Consider the following 19,366-nt stretch of genomic DNA (forward strand, 5'->3'; position numbering starts at 1 on the left):
ACCACCTCATCATAATGTGGGGTGCCAAGAAAATGCTAAAGTTCCAAAAATAATTATATTACTTATAGATCCTGTTTCTATTGTCCTTAATAGTTTACAAAGCACTTTCTTCACAGAAGTCTGTGAAGAAGGTCTTGTAAATGTGATCACCTCCATTATACAAACTGAGAAATATACTCAAAGTGGGGTAGTGATTTGCCTGTGATCATATAGATAACTTAGTATTGGAATAAAGATTTGAACTCAGGTCTTCTGATTCCCAAGTCAGTACCTTTTCTAGCATACCCTGATGCCCATGTCCAGTTTGTTGTTGATGCTGTTACTTCCTCCTAAAATCTCCATTTGTCCTTATTGCCAAGGGTGTGTTATTTGACCTGTGACCTCACAATGGTTCCCATTTTCTGTTTCCTCAGCTGAGGATGGTGATTACTGGAGGTTACTGCCTCCAGGCACTCATATTGTCATCGCCCAAGCCCCAGGTTACACCAAGATGATCAAGAAAGTTACCATCCCCCTTAGGATGAAGAGGGCTGGCAGGGTAGACTTCATCCTTCATCCTTTAGATCTGCACCCCAAGAGGTTCATGAAAGGGCCTCGGAGGAATGGCTACCAGCGCCATGACCCGCTAGAGGATTTCGATCCCCATGCAGAAAACAATGGAGACTTTGTAGGTGAAAGACGGAAACCTTCTCAGGATGGAAGCAAGCCATGGTGGTGGTCCTATTTCACCTCTCTCAATCATCACAAGCCCACCTGGCTCCTGAAATATCACTAGACTCATCACCTCCTTTCTCTTGTTATGCTCCTCTCACACAGTGATCCTTTTACCAGCCTGCATGGTGGGGGGCATCATCTCAACGATCATCTCAAGAATTAAACAATTGCAAATAGGAAAACCCAAATACTAATTTCTCCATTTTTTGTGTATTATATTTTTGGTATTTTTCTGGTCCTCATTGGATTGACTTTCATTAAAAATGGTTGTATCTGCCACCAACTATGATGAAGTTCTCCTTGACTCTGCTATTGTGCATTTAATGATGATGATACTTCAAAGTATCTGTGATTTTACAGGTGAGTCTTTTGGGTTAGTCACCCACCCAACCTCCCTCATAGGGTTGATGTAAGGCTTGTGTTAGGTAAGAATTAAAGAGTTCCAGAGTTGGATGGGACTCCAGAGGACACCAGGGTTAGGGAAATTAAACATTTTATAATTGGAAAGTGCTATCTGAAAATAAGGGACCACGATGTTCATTATCATCTGGGCTCCACTAAGGTCCTCCTCTTATGTGCCAATGTGGAGGCAGCCTTGGGTTCTCAGTGGGTCTACCAGAGAAATGCAAGCTGTGGTCAGAGCTTTGGACTTCCAAAGAGTTCTAGCATAGGTCCAGCAGTGATCTATGTGTTTATCATTAAATGGCTAGCCTAGCTAAGAGAGACTAATTTTTGATCAGTCACAGGTACTCATATGAAGGGCTGCCTACTAAAGTATGGAGAGGTCACAATCTGCATGAGTTAAGTCAGTATAGAAACCTGCAAAATCAGATATTTTAAAGAATTTAAATATCATCATCATTGGATGTATTAGTAGCAGCAGCATTGCCAGTGTGGGAGCTCCCACCACCATGACAACTCTTTCATCACTTTTAGTCTTAAATGTCTCAAAGGCTAAGAGATTAAGTGACTTGTTCATGGTTACATAGCTAGTAAATGTCAGAGGTGGGATTCAAACTCACTTGAGTCTCAAAATAACCCTGTGAAGTAAGTACCCTAAGAACATAAAATGTCATTGCTAGAAAAGACTTTGTATACTGAGTTTTAGAGCATAGAAACTGGAATCTTAGAAAAAATGCAGAATATCAAAGCTGGAAGGATATTAAAAGATCATTGACATTTTAGCCCAACTTTCCACTTGAAGCAAGAATCCCTTTCATTACTTATCAAACATCAATAGTAAAAGGGAGTTCGTTATTTAAGGAGTTAACCATTCCATTATTATACAGTTCTAATGATCTATCTCCCTATAACTTCAATTATTATTAATTCTATCCATGGCCAGGTAGAAAAGTCTAATCATCCCTATGGTGTTCAGATGTTTTTCAGTTGTGTCTGGCTGTCCATGACCCCATTTGGGGCTTTCTTGGCAAAGATACTGGAGTGATTTGCCATTTCCTTCTCCACTTCATTTTATAGATGAGGAAACCAAGGCAAATGGGGTTAAGTGACTTGTCAATGGTCACACAACCACCTAAGTGTCTGAGGTTGGATTTGAACTCATGAAGATGAGTTTCTGATTCCAAGCACAGTGCTCTATCCACTGTGCCACCTCTCAATAAGTCATTAGTTATTTGAAGATTGCTATCACAGCCTGTTCCCTGACCACACTATAACCAGATCTTTTCTTTTCCCAGCTAAACATCCTTGTCTCTTTTTCTTTTCCTTCTACTGTCACTCCCAAAGAGAGGACACTGGTTGGAGTACCAGTGTGCCTTTCATTGCTAGATACTACTTTAAAATTGTAAAAAATCCCTGGCATTTTTTATGAGAACCAATTCTCCCCACCTCCCCTTGGCTGCAAATCTAATATTTTGAGAGCTTGTTCCCTTCTAACTCATGCATTATGGGCTTTCACCAATAATATTATACGATCAATTACTCAAATGTAATTGATTAGCTGACAGCCCCATATTTTTCTGTTCTGCTTTACCATCTAATTCCACATGAAGAGAAGCAATTGCTGTTCGTTATGGGTCCTCAGTGCCTACTGCACTTTTTATCTATAGACTTTAGTTTAGATTAAATTTTGATCCAATTTACAGTCCCTCTTCTAATATGGTTCTCGGATAATTTTGAAAGGATATTTTATATCTTAGCCCCTCCCATGATCCATTGCGGATGATATATGTCAAGGAAGCGATAAGCTGGAAACCAGTTTGATTAAGGACATGAATTGGCTTCAGACCTCCACTTTATATTTATTTGCCTTTAATTGGGGATGAAGATAATTTTTTGTCATCAGAAAGGAGTTTCCATAAATCCCCAACCACCCTAATAAGAAGTAGAGTGAGTTGCATGCTCTCTCTCTCTCTCTCTCTCTCTCTCTCTCTCTCTCTCTCTCTCTCTGTCTCTCTCTCTCTCCCCCCCTTCTCCCTGTCTCTGTCTCTCTGAACCTTGCTCAGAACCCACATCTTAATTTAAGACCAAAAAAGGGGGGTTGCTTTAGAAAATAAAACAAGCAAATATGCAAAACCCAAGGTTACATAAGTGGGAGATAACTCTAGAATGGAATCCCTAATCTTTCCTCCTTCCATCAGATGGGCACTGGCAGGGGGACAGATTTTAGTTCAATACAAGGAATAACTTGCTAATAGCTTGAGCTGTCTCAAAGTGGAATGAATTGTTTTATAAGAAAAGATTACTTATTATTCAGGTGAATGTCAGATGAGATACCTTCCGAAGTTCTTTCAAATACTGAGATTCTGTGATTGTTTTTGTTTCTTTCATGTCTATCTTACCAATCACCCAAACTTGGAAACTTGGAGGCATCTTTGACTCCTCCCTCTCCCTTGGTTTTCACATTCATTCAGTTACCAAGTCCTATTGATTCAATCATGAAAGAATTTCTCATATCTGCTCTCTATTCTCCATTTTTACTTCCAGTAAATGAATCTAAACTTAAAGGTCTTATGGCCTCAACACCTACCATCCTACATTTCACCTTGCCACACACATTTTGCACACTTCCAAATGCTAGGTCAAGTTAGAAGAGAAATCTAACTTTTTTAATCCAATAATAACTAATATTTTAATACCTTAAAAACAATTTCAAAGCATTTTATCTTAACTTCTATCTACCTGTGTGACCTTAGTAAGACCCTTGCCCTGCTATGAGCCTCAGTTTCACAATCCATAAAATAAAGAGGGTAGATAATCCCTGAGGATCAACTTTCTTAGTTCTGACCTATTTTCTAAAGCTGGTTTTTGTTCATCTCTGAAATTCATTGTTCTGTGCTTTAAAGTCCTTTTCACCTTTCACTTTCTGTATTCAGATTCCTCCCATTCTTTAGTTTTTTTCTGCATGGTCTTAGATTGATGTGGTAGGTCATGTTGTCTTGTTATCTCTGCTCTAGCACCACCCCCTACAGGAGGATTTTCCTGATGCCCCTTAATTACAGTGTCTTCCCTTCTACTTTCAATTCACCTTGCATCAAATTCTTTTGTTTTTTGTTTGTTTTTGCTTTTTGGAGGGGACAGGGCAAGGCAATTAGGGTTAAGTGACTTGCCCAAGGTCACATGGCTAGTAAGTGTGTCAAGTGCCTGAAGCTGGATTTGAACTCAAGTGCTCTTGACTCCAGGGCCAGTGCTCTATTCACTGAGCCACCTACCCTCCCCTTGCATCAATTTTTGATATGTTTTTCTCCTGAGGCTAGAGTATAATGTCCTTGAGGGCAGGTCCTGTTTTAACTTTTTTCTTTATATTTCTAATCCTTAGTACATTGCCTGAGACATTATAGGTATTTAATAATTGTGTGGTTTGATGGATTGGTTGCCTACATAAGGGTCACAGAGAGTTAATAGCTTGATGTATGTGTTTTGACGGTGTGACCCAGAGATTGTTCAAGCAACAGAAGGGAGGTGAGTTGACTTTTCCAGGGATCTTTCATTCAGTGGAGCCCAGTAGAAATACACTTATGCAATTATTTATTTCTGTAGGACCAACTTTCACCAAAATCACTAAGTAACTTAGGCAAAGTTTGTTGACTACCTCCTGGCTTTCCTATCATTGGGCCTTTCCTCTCCTCCTTTTGTGGTGTCCCTGCCTGATGTGCTCAGCCCCTTTTCTGTTCTCACCTATCCCCTTCCTCCTGTCATCCAAAGAATACTCTTAGAAAGAGATCTGAAACATTAACACGGTTGTATCAATGACCAAGAACCAAACATGACTTCTACCAAGGGATCTGACTTTTAGAAGGATATTAAGCTCTTACATTAGGCACTGGAAAAGACCTAAGAGATGACCAATCCAACTCCACATTTTATTGATTAGAAAACTGAGTTCTAGAAAGAGGGAAATGATTAGCTCAAGGTAACAGATATGGTAAAAAGCAGAGTTGAGAGTCAAACCCAAGTCCAGACTCCAAATCTGTTAATCAACTGCACTATACCAGTAACAAACTATTGCTTTAAAGAGATAGAATTCTCAAGATGATAGAATTTAAAGCATCATCCAATAGGTAAGAGTGGTTTTGAAGGAAGGCCCCACCAAAGTCTCTTGGGTGGCAGTGTTATTAAATACACAGGTAACTAGTAGTCTGAATTAGACACATTCTAAAGCCAACTCTTTGCGAATGGGTGCCACTTCCTGAGACTGGGATAATCTATGCACCTCTCTCTCTCTGTGTCTGCCCTCCAGGTGACAACTTAATTGTCTTTGGGAGAATTTTTCACAGGACAATTCCATTGGCTCCTATGAAAACTATTTCCCGTTCAACCACAGTGTGGTAGAGTTAACAGGTTAAAATCTATCTAGGATCTCAATTATCAGTGACTAGGGGAATTTTTTGAAAGCAGAGAGCCAAAATGCCAGTCACAAATATTGATGACATAATTCCAATTTATGTAACTTCCTAAGTCTTACAAAACAAGTATCTGTAAAGCCTTAAAAGACTGTATAAATGGGAGCTACCATAGGTGTCACAAGTATTGTTATCACTACTTTACAAATGAGACAATTCAGGCTCAGAGAGGTTTGATCTAAGCAGTTCAAGAGGAACTGCCCTTAGAGATGGGAAGAAACAGTGCCAGGATAAATCTAATCAGAATCCAGAGAAGCAGCTGGATGTATACATAGCTTGGCCAGCTGCAGGGATTAAGACGGGGTTGACATGCTATGGTGTTTCTTTGTTTAATTTGCTGTTGTTGTTGTTACCACATCAGAGAAGGCAAAACCACAGGTGGAGGAAAGGAGAAGAGGCACCATGTGGACTGAGAGAATGCTTAATGATTTTGCCCTTGCTGGGGCTGAGCAAAAATCCTGAAGCAAAGATAGGAAATGCAACAATACTGATGTATTTGGGAGAACCCCTGTATTTGGTAGGCAGCACTGGTTGAGCATTATACTTCCTCCTCCCCTCAATTCTTAGAACCCTCCCCTTTTCTTGAGTGCCTACACATGAAACACCTCCTACTCCGATCCTTCTCTGATTGCCAATCTTGCTGGTGCTCTCTAATTTTTACCTCATATTTATTTATTCTCAGAATTACCTTGTATTTATCTCTGTACAAATTGTATCCCTTTGGTGGGATGAAAGTTCCTTGAGGTCAAAGAATGAACTAAAGTTTTGTCTTTGTGTTCCTAGTCCCTGGCTCCATGTCTCACACTTGAGAGATGCTTAGTAAACGTTTCTTGAGCTAAACTAGGTAAATGTGACCAGAATGGGGTTAGCATGGTGGAATGGAAAGAATTCTGGGGTTGGACTATGGAAGACCTAAGTTTTAGTATTAGTTTGTACATTTGCTATGTGATGGTAGAAGAGTCACTTCTCTGGAAGAACTCAGTTTATTCATATGTAAAATAACGATATTCCTGGCAGGTTTATGGCAATGAGAACCACCTTGTAATCCAATCATTGTTATGGAAATTTGGGCACTGTACCTGCTGAGAGATTTTCACAGCAGGTTTCTGGGTAGTAGCAAAAAACAAACAAACAAAAAAACAACTTGTGTCCACTAACAGGGTTAAAAAAAACAGATTAAAAGATTGGCCAGAAGTGCACTTGTATTTTGTTGAAACTACAGAGAAACCTGGAAAAAGCTCTGAAATGATGCAAAGTGACAAACTCATAGAAGAGTGGATTATCTATGATCATATGGGAGGAAAAATAATTGAGAATGAATGGATAAAGAATTCTGAGGGCTTTGAACAAGTGTCTAAATTTTCTTATGATACTTTATATATGTATATGTATATATATATATATAATGTCGAAATTAATTAAAATGTGAATAGCTACTAGAAAGTTTAGGTGGGCTTGATGAATTTAAATGTTAGGCAAAGGGAACACTGTAAGGGATCTGGAGCCACCACTGGAGAGTGAAACAATATATTATTTACATTTACAAGCACTAATAAGACCTAATAGGAGCCTCTTAATCAGGTTTTGATAAATGGTTGGACTGATTCCCTGGGACAGTTGCCTGGTGTAAAATCCAGTACAGGGTAATTGAAGACTAATGGATTAAGTCATTCCACAGCCCTCTGACTTATGGGAAAGGCTATGGTGTGGAGTGGAATGGAAGGAGCCCTGGTTTTGGAGTCAGGAGCTCTAAGGGTAAGTCCTGGATCTTGCACTTTGTGGTTGAGTGACCTTGGGGTCTGTCATGTGACCATTTCTGAGCCTTAGTTTCCCCATATGCAAAATGAGGTCATTTGGGAGGCACCAATTTCCAGGAGAAGGAATATTGGACTTAGAAGACATAGGATTTTGAGTCCAAGGTCCATTGTGCATCCCTCACTTTCTTCATTTAAAAAAAAATTACACTAGGTGTATGACCCTAGGCAAGTCACTGTACCCCAATTATCTAAAAAAAAATTACCTGCAGTTGCTACCTAGAAAAATGCTGCCCCTGATTCTTCCTCCTAGTTACATTTCTCCCAGTGGAATATAAACTATTTTCAGACAGGGCTGAGTTTGTTTTTAGTCTGTGTCCCTAGCAGAGAGTGGGTGCTTTCTTAATGTTTGTTAAATGAATGAATGACTTCCCGATAAGACCTCAAATGGCACTTTGCCTCTCTGATGACTCTATCAATGTATATTACAGCTACCTGTGTTGCTATGTTATTGATTTCTCGTCCTCTAATAGACTGTCAGGTCCATCTAAACATTATATCTTCTCTGGAGCCTGCCATGGGATTCTGTTTATGATACACATTTAATGAATGCATCCTGTGTTGTCTAGGTTCATATGAAATACAGGGTGTCCCAAAGTCTTATGAAATTCATTTTTAATGTGTGTCCCAAAGTCTGCTAAATCTTAATAACTTTTTAAAGAAAAAGCTATTAAAGTTTTCAGCTGCACTTAGACTTTTGCAACACCCTGTTTATTCAGAGGTAGCCTAGAGAGAATGGGTAGGTCATTGGAGTTGGAGTAAAGAGTATATTAAAAGACTAGCTCCCAGGGGCCACAGGCTGGATTTTAATGACTCTACTGGAGTTGAGTTTTGGAGAAAATGAACTTGGAAGTTATCTTTCAGTACCTTGACAGTAATGTCTTTTTTTCCCCCTTGAGCCCTGAGGGGGTCATTTTTCAAAAAGACATGTAGGAGGGGAAAAAACCCAACCCAACAACTTCTGATGCTTTAAGCTCAGCATCCCTGGAGTGACTTGAGCTCAATGGTGCATGGATAATTTGTTTGCTTTGCAATTCTTTTCCATCAGTGGAGACAAATTGATTTGTACATGAAAATGGGCTGTCGCTGGTAGCAACTGGCTCTTTAAAGTGCCAGAAGATTTTTTTTTTTTCCAGGTTGGAGGGTATGCTGGATTTCAAAAGTTCCCACATTGGGATTTCTGCATCTAAAAAAGTGAGATAAGAAGCTATAGGCAACCCTAGTGTATAGCTTATCTTCTTGTCTCTATAATGTGGCAACGCTGTCAATAAAAACCAGCAGGGTAGCCCCACACTCCTGTATTTGTGCATATCCACACAGGAGATGCTCACTACCAGCTGGGGCCAGCTGCCACTGATTGCATTTCTGAGAAAAGTCAGGGCTGGTGGAACCAAGGTGACACTGGGAATCCTCGAGTTCTGGTTTCAGACCAGCCACTGCAGAGCAGGCAATACCAAAACACTCTTTTAGTGCTGCTTGGAAATGGTGACGGGCAATTGGATTGAGGACAAGGCTTTGTGGCTGTAGCTACAATGCACCTCTTGTAGAAATTGTGTGACTTTGGTGAGTCCTGACTGTATGTACACTCTAGTGTCCCTGTGTTCCCTGTAGTGGTTTGAACTGTTTATCAGTACTGGGACCATCCACTACAGTATTTTTTGCTATGTCCATGGCTCTGTGGTATCCTAGGGGTGGGCGGTCTCTCCAACAATGCCGGTTGTATTCCATTCTAGTCTTCTCACCCTGATTTTTGCTTCTCATATTTACAAAAATTTTATGAGAGTGGTCTATACAGTATACATACAGGGTATATCTTCTCATTAATCCTCCATAGATGATCTGCCCAATGCACTGATGACCTTCCTCTGGGTTTTGTAAATATTTTGCAACACTTGATATTTCGAACTATTTATTCCTTACTGCTGCTCCTTGATCAACCCCTGAGTGCCTTTAAAGCTGTTCATGCAGCCTCCGAGACCTTTCCCCACTCCCACCCCCAACCAACCCTAGCAGGAGGCCTTCAGAAAAAAAGCCTGGATAACCACTTATCAGTTACATCATAAAAGAATTTCTTGTACCTGTGGAGGGTCAACTAGAAAAACCTCTTTGGTTCCACCCAACTCTGAACTTCTGTGATTAGAAAAAAATAAAGACAATCACCACTGTAAAAGTCAACCAGAAAGATACCAGTAATTACCCATCCAAATATCTTTTTTTTCACATCTTTACGAAAAGAGAACAATTAACATGGTCTGTAGAACATCCTTGATGAAAACATAAGGAACAGGTAAGATTTTGCTAGTGTTCTATATCAAACTACACCTTTACAAGCATAAAACTAACTAAAAAAATACAGAGAATACCAGATTTCACTGTTTTTATCATCTGTTGACTATTTTCTTTTCAAAATAATAATTGATGTCATTGGGCAAAATTCAATCTAATGGGCTTTCTCCAAGAGACTGTCTCCCAGAACATTAAGATCATACAAGATCCCTGGATAAATGCCAACAACAGATGTCACTCCATTCGACCGTTCTCTGATGACCAATGTCAAGCAGCGAATGACTGGGAGACAGACATGTCACAGGCCCTTGTTATCATCATGGAGGTTTCCTAAGCAAAGTCCAAATGGATGAGGGATTCCCTATAGATAATGAGGTCCTTCAGACATTCCTGTTTGTGGAGGACATTGTGCTGATTGCATCAGACCCCAGATCACTGCCGAGAGTCCTAAATGAGATCCATAACTATTCAAAAGAGCTTAACCTAACAACCCATGCAGGAAAAACAAGCACAAAACCTAAGAATGCCTATTGTCCACACAATGACATGTAGCTTGTTGGATAGATCATTGAACTAGGCCATCAGCATAATATATCTTGGTCAGACGCTACAGATTGAAAATGTGCTAGGCCCTGAATTAAATGGGATGAAAAGAGTGGGCCAGATTACATTTAGAATACTTTGTAGCACTTTCACTGAACTCTGAAACAAAAACATATCTTTTTAACACTAATATTCTCCTGGTGCTAATAATAGCTGGCACTAATATAGCCCATGAAGGTTTTCAAAACACTTTAAATGCATTAATTTCTTTCATTCCTCCCAACAACTTCCAAGATAGGCACGGTGAGGCATCCTTGTCCTCATTTTGCAGATTGGAAAACTGAGAATGTCTGTGACTTGTCCATAGTCAGGGAGGAATTTCAAATCGATGAGATCATGCATGGAAGCATTCATTTATTGAAGAGGTCCTACCTTTTGCTTTTCCTATAAATCACAAATGCTATTCATATTTTCCCAATGTGGTGTAATGGAATGAGCACAGGCCCCGAGTATGGGAGACCTTATTCTGAGTCCTGGTTCTATTCTTGACCAACTATGTGACCTAGTATGAGTCATGTCCTGTCTCCTTATCTATAAAGTAAGATGATTGGACCAGATCATTTATAAAAGTTCCTTTCATCTCTGAAATTCTGTTCCCTAAAGTGTTTTCTAGTTTTGATATACTGACTTCTAAGGGCCCTTACAACTCTAACATCCTTGTGTTCCAAGATCCCCTCCAGCTCTAACATCCTTGTGTTCTAAGGTTTCCTCCAGCTCTAACATCCTTGTGTTCCAAGATCTCCTCCAGCTCTAACATCCTTGTGTTCCAAGATATCCTCCAGCTCTAACATCCTTGAGTTCTAAGGTCTCCTCCAGCTCTAACATCCTTGAGTTCTAAGGTCTCCTCCAGCTCTAACATCCTTGAGTTCTAAGGTCTCTTCCAGCTCTAACATCCTGTGTTCTAAGGTTTCCTCCAGCTCTAACATCCCGTGTTCTTAGGTCTTCTCCAGCTCTAACATCCTTGTGTTCTAAGATCCCCTCCAGCTCTGACATCCTTATGTTTTAAGGTCTCCTCTAGCTCTAACATCCCGTGTTCTTAGGTAACTTCCCGCTGTAACATTTCATGTTCTAAGGTCAGTTTGAGCTCCGACAATTTATGAATCAATTGTTTTAACTCAAAGTCTGAAACAGTAGCATTAGGAACGTTATATGCCCCCCTCCCCCGATCAAATCCCCAACAAGGGCTAAGTGGCAAGAAGCTGAAAGACTCAGAGGTGACTGCTCTTTTCCAAAATGAAAGGATGGGGGAAGGGGAACACCCCCCCCCCCAACAAACTGATATTCTACAGTTCAAGCCCATCTGCCTGAGCTAATATGCAAGATAAACAATTCACTCCATGTACTGATCAAAGTATGGTCTCTGGGGTCAAAGGCCTGATCTTTAGGTGTGAGAAAGAGTTGAGAGAGGAAGAGGGTCAACTGTTTGAAGTGAGGACAATCCAACTCAGGGCTGACCCTGGGGCTTCCCTGGAGTAGGTCTCCCCAGCCACTCCTGGGACACTGTGTGGAGGGTGAGGGTCAAAGGCCACGATTTACTCAGGGAGGCTGAGAAAGTCATGGGCAGCTTCTTTGAGCTGCCAGATCGAATCAGTGTCAGGCCCCTCCAGGGCTGCTCAAACGCCAAAGGCTTTGTTGTAACTCACTGTCTGGCTCCTACCGCCAGCTCTTATGTGAGGGGCAGGGAGGCTCCACTTAGCTGCCCCACACAGCTGTCTCCATCATTCCAAAGCTCCCCTCAACAGCACGCTGAACATCTGTGTTCTACCCCATGTAGGGATAGTTCCTACAACATCCCTGGAAGGGGAGTTCATCCAGACTCTGCCTGAACATCTCTTGTGACAGTGATCTTGCCATCTAGCTGCAGCAGCCTGGTTACTTTGGGCATCTCTAATTGTTAGGAATTCCCTGCCATTCCCCACCACCCTGATATTATATTGAAATCTGCTTCTCTATAACTCTGTCCTCACATCTCCCATTGAGTGTGGATGCCTCTAATATTAGATAGCATTTATATTGCTCTTCAAGGTTTGCAAAGAACTTGAAAAAATTCTCTCATTTTCCTCACAGCAGTCTTGGGAGGTGGGTACTATGATTATCCTCATTTTACAGATGAGGAAATTGAGGCAGACAAAAGTTAAGTGACTTTCCCAGGGTGATGCTATGTTCTAAATCTTAGTTCTAAGACTTAGGATCATAAATTAGATATCTAGAGCTAGAAGAATCCTTTGTTGTTCTTTAGTCACTTTTTAGTCATTTCTGGACCCTCTGGGACCCCCTTTGGGGTTTTCTTAGCAAAGATACTAGAGGGGTTTGCCATTTCCTTCTCCAGCTCATTTTACAGATGAGGAACCTGAGGCAAGGGGGGTTAAGTGACTTGCCCAGGGTCACCCAGCTAGTAAGTGTCTAAGGTCAGATGAGTTTCCCTGACTCCAGGCCCAGCACTCTGTGCACTATGGCATCACCTAGCTTCCCCCTTACAGTCCATAGGCATCCCACCCACACACTGGCCTTCCACTAACTTTTAACTATGATGTTCACTCACCCCAAAAGCATGCTCCCTAGACTCAGGGGTGCCTTGGTGCTTGTAGGGTTCTCTTCTCTGCCTCAACATGCATTAGTGGTGTAGGGATCTTCACCTCCTAACTCTTAAAAAATTTGAGAAACTTGGATGATACAGATTTACCACGACCCCTCTCTCAAACTGAGCTCTGTGAAAAATGATAAGGGCTAAGCAAGACTCCTGGCACATAGTAGGTCTTTTAAAATGTTTATTGATTGATTGAAGCTTTATTACTACCCCCAAGATGTGATTCCATTTCATGGCAACATGGAAACATTAAAATCTTGCTTGTGAAAAAAAGAATAAAGGGTACTTTGATCCCCTGAAAGAACCAAGGCTAACAAGAATATTAGCTATGTAATGGATGTTTTTTATTAAATGCAGCTTTCATTAAAAAGGAGGAGGAACTATTGCACTTCAGAGGTAGCTACTTCCCAAAAGTCCATCTCTCAAAATGGTTATTCAGTCACCTATGTTCAGGGAAAGAAATAGAAATCAAAAAGAGGTGGCCAGGGATTTGAGATCCTCTCTCAAGCTCACCTAGGTACCACATGATGTCATGTATGAGCAGCTGTCATTCCTGCTAGGGTAGGGAAGGGGGAAAACCCTAGTTTCATATTCAGGAGAGAGTGAGAAAAGGGCAAGTGAAGAAGTTATTTCTCCCTTTATCTTTAAAGTCTACTCTTCCTGGCTCATGACCAAATTCTCTTTGACACAGGAACCACTTGGTGCCACCATGGGATCATTTCAAGTTCTTCAGCAGTGAGACACACACCTCCCTGGAAATGGCCAGGGGAGTCCCATTTCAGCTGCTTGCATGCTCCAGCAGGTCATACTGGTTAGGCTCCATCGGTTATCTCCATTAGAGTAATATTTATAATAACATATGTTTCTGGGGCGGCCAGGTAGTACAGCAAGTAAGAGCACCAGCTCCAGAGTCGGGATGACCTGGGATCGAATCCGGGCTGAGACACTTAGCACCACACCCAGAAATAACTGGCCATGTAACCTTGAGCAAGTTACTTAACCCCAATTGCTTAAAAAAAATAACCCATGTTTCTATAGTACTTTAAGAGTGATACCAAGTGTTTTCCCCATAATAATTCTGTAAGGTTGAAAGAGTAAATGACCGTTATCTTCTTTTTAAAGATAAGAAATTTGGGTCTCATTAGAAGTTAAGTGGATAACCCAAAGTCACACAGTTAGGAGGAAAGTGTGTTGACAAATTATTTTCAGTTTTAATTTTATTTCATTTTATGGTGTCTATACAGCTATGTTTGGTTACTCAGTAAAGCATAGTATCAGTGCTGCAGAATGGTCATAGAAGATGAGAACTGGACAAAGGAAGAAAAGAAATGATCATTTATTATTTTATTATTATTATATAATAAATATGTGCCGGACATTGTGCTAAGAGCTTTACAGATATCATCTTGTTTGATCCTCACCACAACCTTGAGAAGTAGATGACATTATTATCCCCATTTTATTGTTGAGGAAACTTGGGGTAGGCAGGTAAAGTGACTCACCCAGGGTCATACAGCTGGTCACAGAAGGTCATATGACTTCAAATTTGAGGCAGATTTGATTTCGGGTCTATCCGACTTCAGTTCACTGAACCATCTAGCTGCCTCAAGGCCATTGACCTTGTGGTACATCAGGAAGACATTCAGAGTTTGAGAATGTAGGCTTTAACTTGCCATGTGTTGCCTTTATGTCTATGGGAAAGATGCTTCCCCACACTGGGTTTCAGTTTCATCCTTTATAAAATGAATTAATTTGACTAGAGAATCCAACTCAAAATCTTTGCTTCTATGAATTAGGAAGTCATTGTTGACTCCAATTAGTCAGTGTCCTTCCTAAGTGTTCAGAGAAGAAGGTTAATAGCTCTCAGTTCTAAAGTACATTGCTTTATGCAGCAATTCCCAGAGAATATCCCTGGGAGGGAGTTAATGCAAGGACTATTATTTCTATTTTACAGGTGAAGAAACCAGTCCTCAGAAAGGGGAAAGGAATTGTCCATGGTCACACAACTACTAAGGGCTAATGCTTGCATTCAGGTCCATGTCTCTTGCCTCCAAGTCTAATGCTATTTCCACTAGGTTTCATTGCCTTTCAACAGAAGTCAATGCGTAATATGGCCACCAAAAAAAGTTAATGTGGTTTGACCCTGAAGGTCTTCCAGAAGATTCTTTGCCCACTTATCTGGCAAGTTATAGAGGAGATGAAAAATCTTGGACTAACACCCTCTATGAATCCTTTCCAGTTTTAAGACTCTCTGATTACACATTGGTATCCATCCAATCTGCCATAGAACACACACTGAAAAAATGTCAGAAATTGTGCTCGACCAAAAAGGTTCCTGACCTTAGGGAACAATACTTTCTACTGGAAGGTAGAGAGAGAGAGAGGGCATGAAGTGGACACAATAAGTGAATGCAAAATAATATGAAGTCATTTCAAGAGTGAGGGAGGGCTAATAATGGGAGGGATTAGTGAAGGCCTTCCTGATGTAGGAGATAACCCCTGAGTTGTGTGGTGACAGGAGACAGGGATGCAATAAGGTGACCTGAGTGAGTGCATTCCAGACATCAGGCTGAGTATGGAAAGAGGGGGAAGGGACTTGTACAAAAGTTTAGAGGAAAGAGATGGAATGTTCTATATGGTGGGACAGCAAGCAGGTCAGTTTGAGAAAGGAAAGATTATTGGCCTGGGGGTGAGAACACTTTTTTTTTTTTGTCTTATGGAGGGCAATTGGGGTTAAGTAACTTGCCCAAGGTTCCACGGCTAGTTTTTGTGTGTGGGTGTTAAGTGTCTGAGGCCGGAACTGAACTCAGGTCCTCCAGACTCCAGGGCCAGCGCTTTACTCACTACGCCACCTAGCCACCCAGAACAGTTGGATTTTAATCCTGGTTCTGCCATTAGCTTTACTATGTGAATCTGGGCAAACCATTGCCCTATCTTAAAATCAGCTTTCTCTATAAAATGAATGAATCTTTCAAATTAGATGTTCTCTAGAATCCCTTTTTGTTCTGACACTCTGATTCTAGGCAGCCCCCTCTTGGATTTGAAAGGGTGAAAATTTAACCCCTCTACCTGCCTGCTAAGGAGAGCATTAATTTGATGTTCATTCCCATGTGACTGGCATGAAAAATGACTTTCCTCACCTTAATTCTTTTCATTTATTTGACTAGCACGCACATCAAAGCTTTCTATTGTCAATCCCCAAATTCACCACATGTGAGATGATCTGAATACTGACCAGGAATTCTCTTTGGACTACTGATACCATTCCATCACTGGAAAAATAAGAAGCAGACTTTCTTTCTGTCCTGCTGAAGATGCCTTTTTAGACAAAACTGCAGAGGGTGGCGCTCAGTGAAAAGAAGCTGAAATAAAATCCGGGCAGCAGGAGAGAATTTGCCAACAATTGAATAAAGTGCCCTGGTAGCCTAATACTTTACAGGGCCTTGTGGTAACCATGGGAAAAGCAGAGCCTGAAAGGAATACTCCTAATGGGGGGAAGAGCGAAGACTGTATATTAGGAACAGAAGGGACAGATTGTTCTCCTTCACAATCAGTCAACTTATTTATGAGATACCGTGGTATCTACTAGTGGTGGAAATGGGCATGGCCTGCCTGGTCAGAGCAGAAGACAGGGGGGTTGATTGTGTGATCAAAGTCAAGTCATTTGCTTCTCTACAAAATGATGAAATGTTTAGATCTCACCTTTACTCCCGTGAAATTTTACTTTGGGCAATATTCGGCTGTGTTGCATCCTCCCCACCATTCAGTATTAGAGGGTAAGGTTTTTGAGGACAAGGAATGTATCTCTTTTAATTTTATTTACTCTTTTTGTCAGAAGCTTCATCCTCATCACTATCATTGATATGGTGCTTAAAATGTGCCAGGCACTGTGCCAAGCACTCTGCAATGATTCTTGGTTTTTATAACAACTCCGAGAGGTGGGCGCTATTATTATCCCTATGTCACTGATGAGGGAACTGAGCCAGACAGAGGTAAAGGGACTTGCCCAGGGTCACACAGCTAGGAAGTATATGAGACTGGATTTGAGCTCAGGAAGATAAGTCTTACTGATTCCAGGCTAGGCACTCTAGTCATTGTACCACCTACTTGCTTTTGTGTTTTCTTGGTCTCACTCATCCAGCTGATTTGCCCCAACTCATACAGAACCCAGATACTCCTGTCACTCTGCTTCTCTATATTTATCAATAGAGGCCATACCCATAAGCATCCAAACTCACAAGTCATCAAATGTAGAATACATTTTTTTTCTACAGTAAAGGAAACCAAAAGTACTTCTGCAGGATCCCAGTCTAGACCTTATTTCATGTGACAGCCCTGGAAAGACTGAGGATCAAAAATTTAGATTTGGGAAGGACCTCAGAGGTACTTTTTAAAAAAGAAATTTATAGGGCTATTAATTGATTCTAAATTTACCTATTAGAAAATAAATTAAAACTCATCATTGAAAAATTTAAGATTTAAACTCATCAAAATGAGAATTCGCATTTCTATATTGACTTACTGTTCCAAAGCACTTCACATCTATCATCATCTTTAAGTCTCAACAATAATTCTATTAATGAAGATGTGGTCATCATATAGATAAAAAATGAGAATTAGAGAGATAAAGAAACTTGCCCCCAAATCACACTGACAGCCAATAAATGGTAATCAGAGAATTCAAATTCAGACCTTCTAATACTAAATTCAGTCACATTTTACTATACTGCTTTGAATGAAATAAGATGGTCCCTATGCTTGAATTAATATTTCTTCTAGATCAGAGGTGGGGAACCTGCGGCCTTGAAGCCACATGTGGACTGAGACTGCAGGTTCCCCACCCTTGTTCTAGATTTTTGATAAAAAAAAAGAACCAGGGGTCATATATTAACTGAATCTATCTAAAATATTTACCTTAATAAATTAAGTTTACTTGCTTTTAGCAAAGAAATAAATGCCCTCCCCTTTAAAAATGGTTCTGTATATTGAATTTGAAAGATGTCGGTTACCAAAGACAGTAGAATCATATGAATAATTTATAAGTTGCACTCCTCACCCTAACCCCTGTTCCCCCCCCCAAAAAAAAAATTGCTTTTCTGGCCAATATTCTGTGTTTTTTTAAATGACAAGTGATACTGTGAAGCAAAAAGTGGTAGTGCAATATTTTCTTTTTAATTTCTATGGCATGAAGTAGTGATGGTAATACTGGAGTGGAGGTCAAGAGACTTATTCAAAACCTGTTTCTGTCATCTATCTACTTTCTGTCATGAACTTTTGTCATAAACATATGAGTATTACCTTGGACAAATCACTTCTATCTGAGCCTTACCTTCCTTCTCTATAAAATAAAGAGGTTGCACTAGGTGCTTTCTGATGTCTTTTATAACTCCTAGGTACTATGTTCTTCATTCTTAGTTCCCCTGAATAGTCATGGGTCTCAATGAGAAGACTGGAATGGTCCTGATTGAATCCACAGAGGACCATCTATATGGAAGCTCTCACTTCTATTTGAACCTTGTGCAGTTTAGTCCATGCCTTTTTCCATTATTACTAAAACGAGATTAACCCAACAATGCACACAAAAATATTAAATGAATAAACAATGTACATTTCCACCCTAGAACATTCAGTTTTATGGATAACCCATTGAGTTACCCTATTAACTATGTAGATTTATGTGAGGAATATCTGATGAATGATGAGTTGGACCCCAAATTGAATAGAATCAGATTTGAGAATTTTACTTAAGAGAATTTCAGCTAGGAAGTGTTTCAATGTTTCCAATGATCCCAAACTATTCCTTGGTACAAAAACCCCATATTTAAACTCAAGACAGATAAGTCTTCCTGATTCCAGGACTGGCACTCTATCTACTGTGTCACCTAGCTGCCCAAAGCAGAAATACAGGAATTCTATGATTTACAGTCTTATATTCACCCAAGACGTCACCCTCCTAATGTCATCGGTCCTCCTTCAGAACAAGGGACGAACAACAATCACCTAGGGCAAAGAAATTAAGTGACAACCAGTCACACAGCCAGTATGTGTGAAGGAAGGAATTTGAACCCAGGGCTAGCTGACTTCAATGTCAACTTTCTCTTACCTACTACACCATGTAATTTACCTTGGGGCGGAGGGGGAAGAGAAAGCAGAATCTAATTTCCAATAAACTGTACATCACAAAATGACCATTGCATTAATTCTGTGTATCCCATAAAGAGATTAGTCAGCTGGAAATATTGTCTGCCTTGAAATGAATATGAATTGGGTGACTCCTGCTTCTCAACTGACCCAGGCAAGCTTTGCCAGACAGTAATAATGCCAATGATAATAATGTCTTATATTTATTTCTATGGATCCATTCATCAGGGCAGGTTACTAACAAACACCAGAACCACTCAGCAGACAGGGACATGCAGAGAGGCCCAGAGGAGAAGCAAGAGGGGCTTATCTCACCTTTTGTATTATTTCTGGGAAACCATTCTATACTGATATGTTAT

General features: G+C 40.4%; 1 protein-coding gene across 1 annotated transcript in view; it reads left to right on the top strand.

Annotated features, from left to right (window-relative positions):
* Positions 1 to 997, top strand: part of CPZ (carboxypeptidase Z) — a 50,147-nt gene extending 49,150 nt beyond the window's left edge. The window contains exon 11 of the mRNA XM_069070630.1: positions 414 to 997. Coding sequence (XP_068926731.1) covers positions 414 to 775 — 362 coding nt within the window. The 3' untranslated portion in view covers positions 776 to 997. The remainder of the gene's footprint in view (positions 1 to 413) is intronic.
* The last annotated feature ends 18,369 nt before the right edge of the window (positions 998 to 19,366 follow it).

Source organism: Petaurus breviceps, unplaced genomic scaffold (assembly GCF_028583685.1).
Source record: "Petaurus breviceps papuanus isolate PSGF00001 unplaced genomic scaffold, PetGlider_PUasm1.0 140, whole genome shotgun sequence".
Lineage (NCBI taxonomy): Eukaryota > Metazoa > Chordata > Mammalia > Diprotodontia > Petauridae > Petaurus > Petaurus breviceps.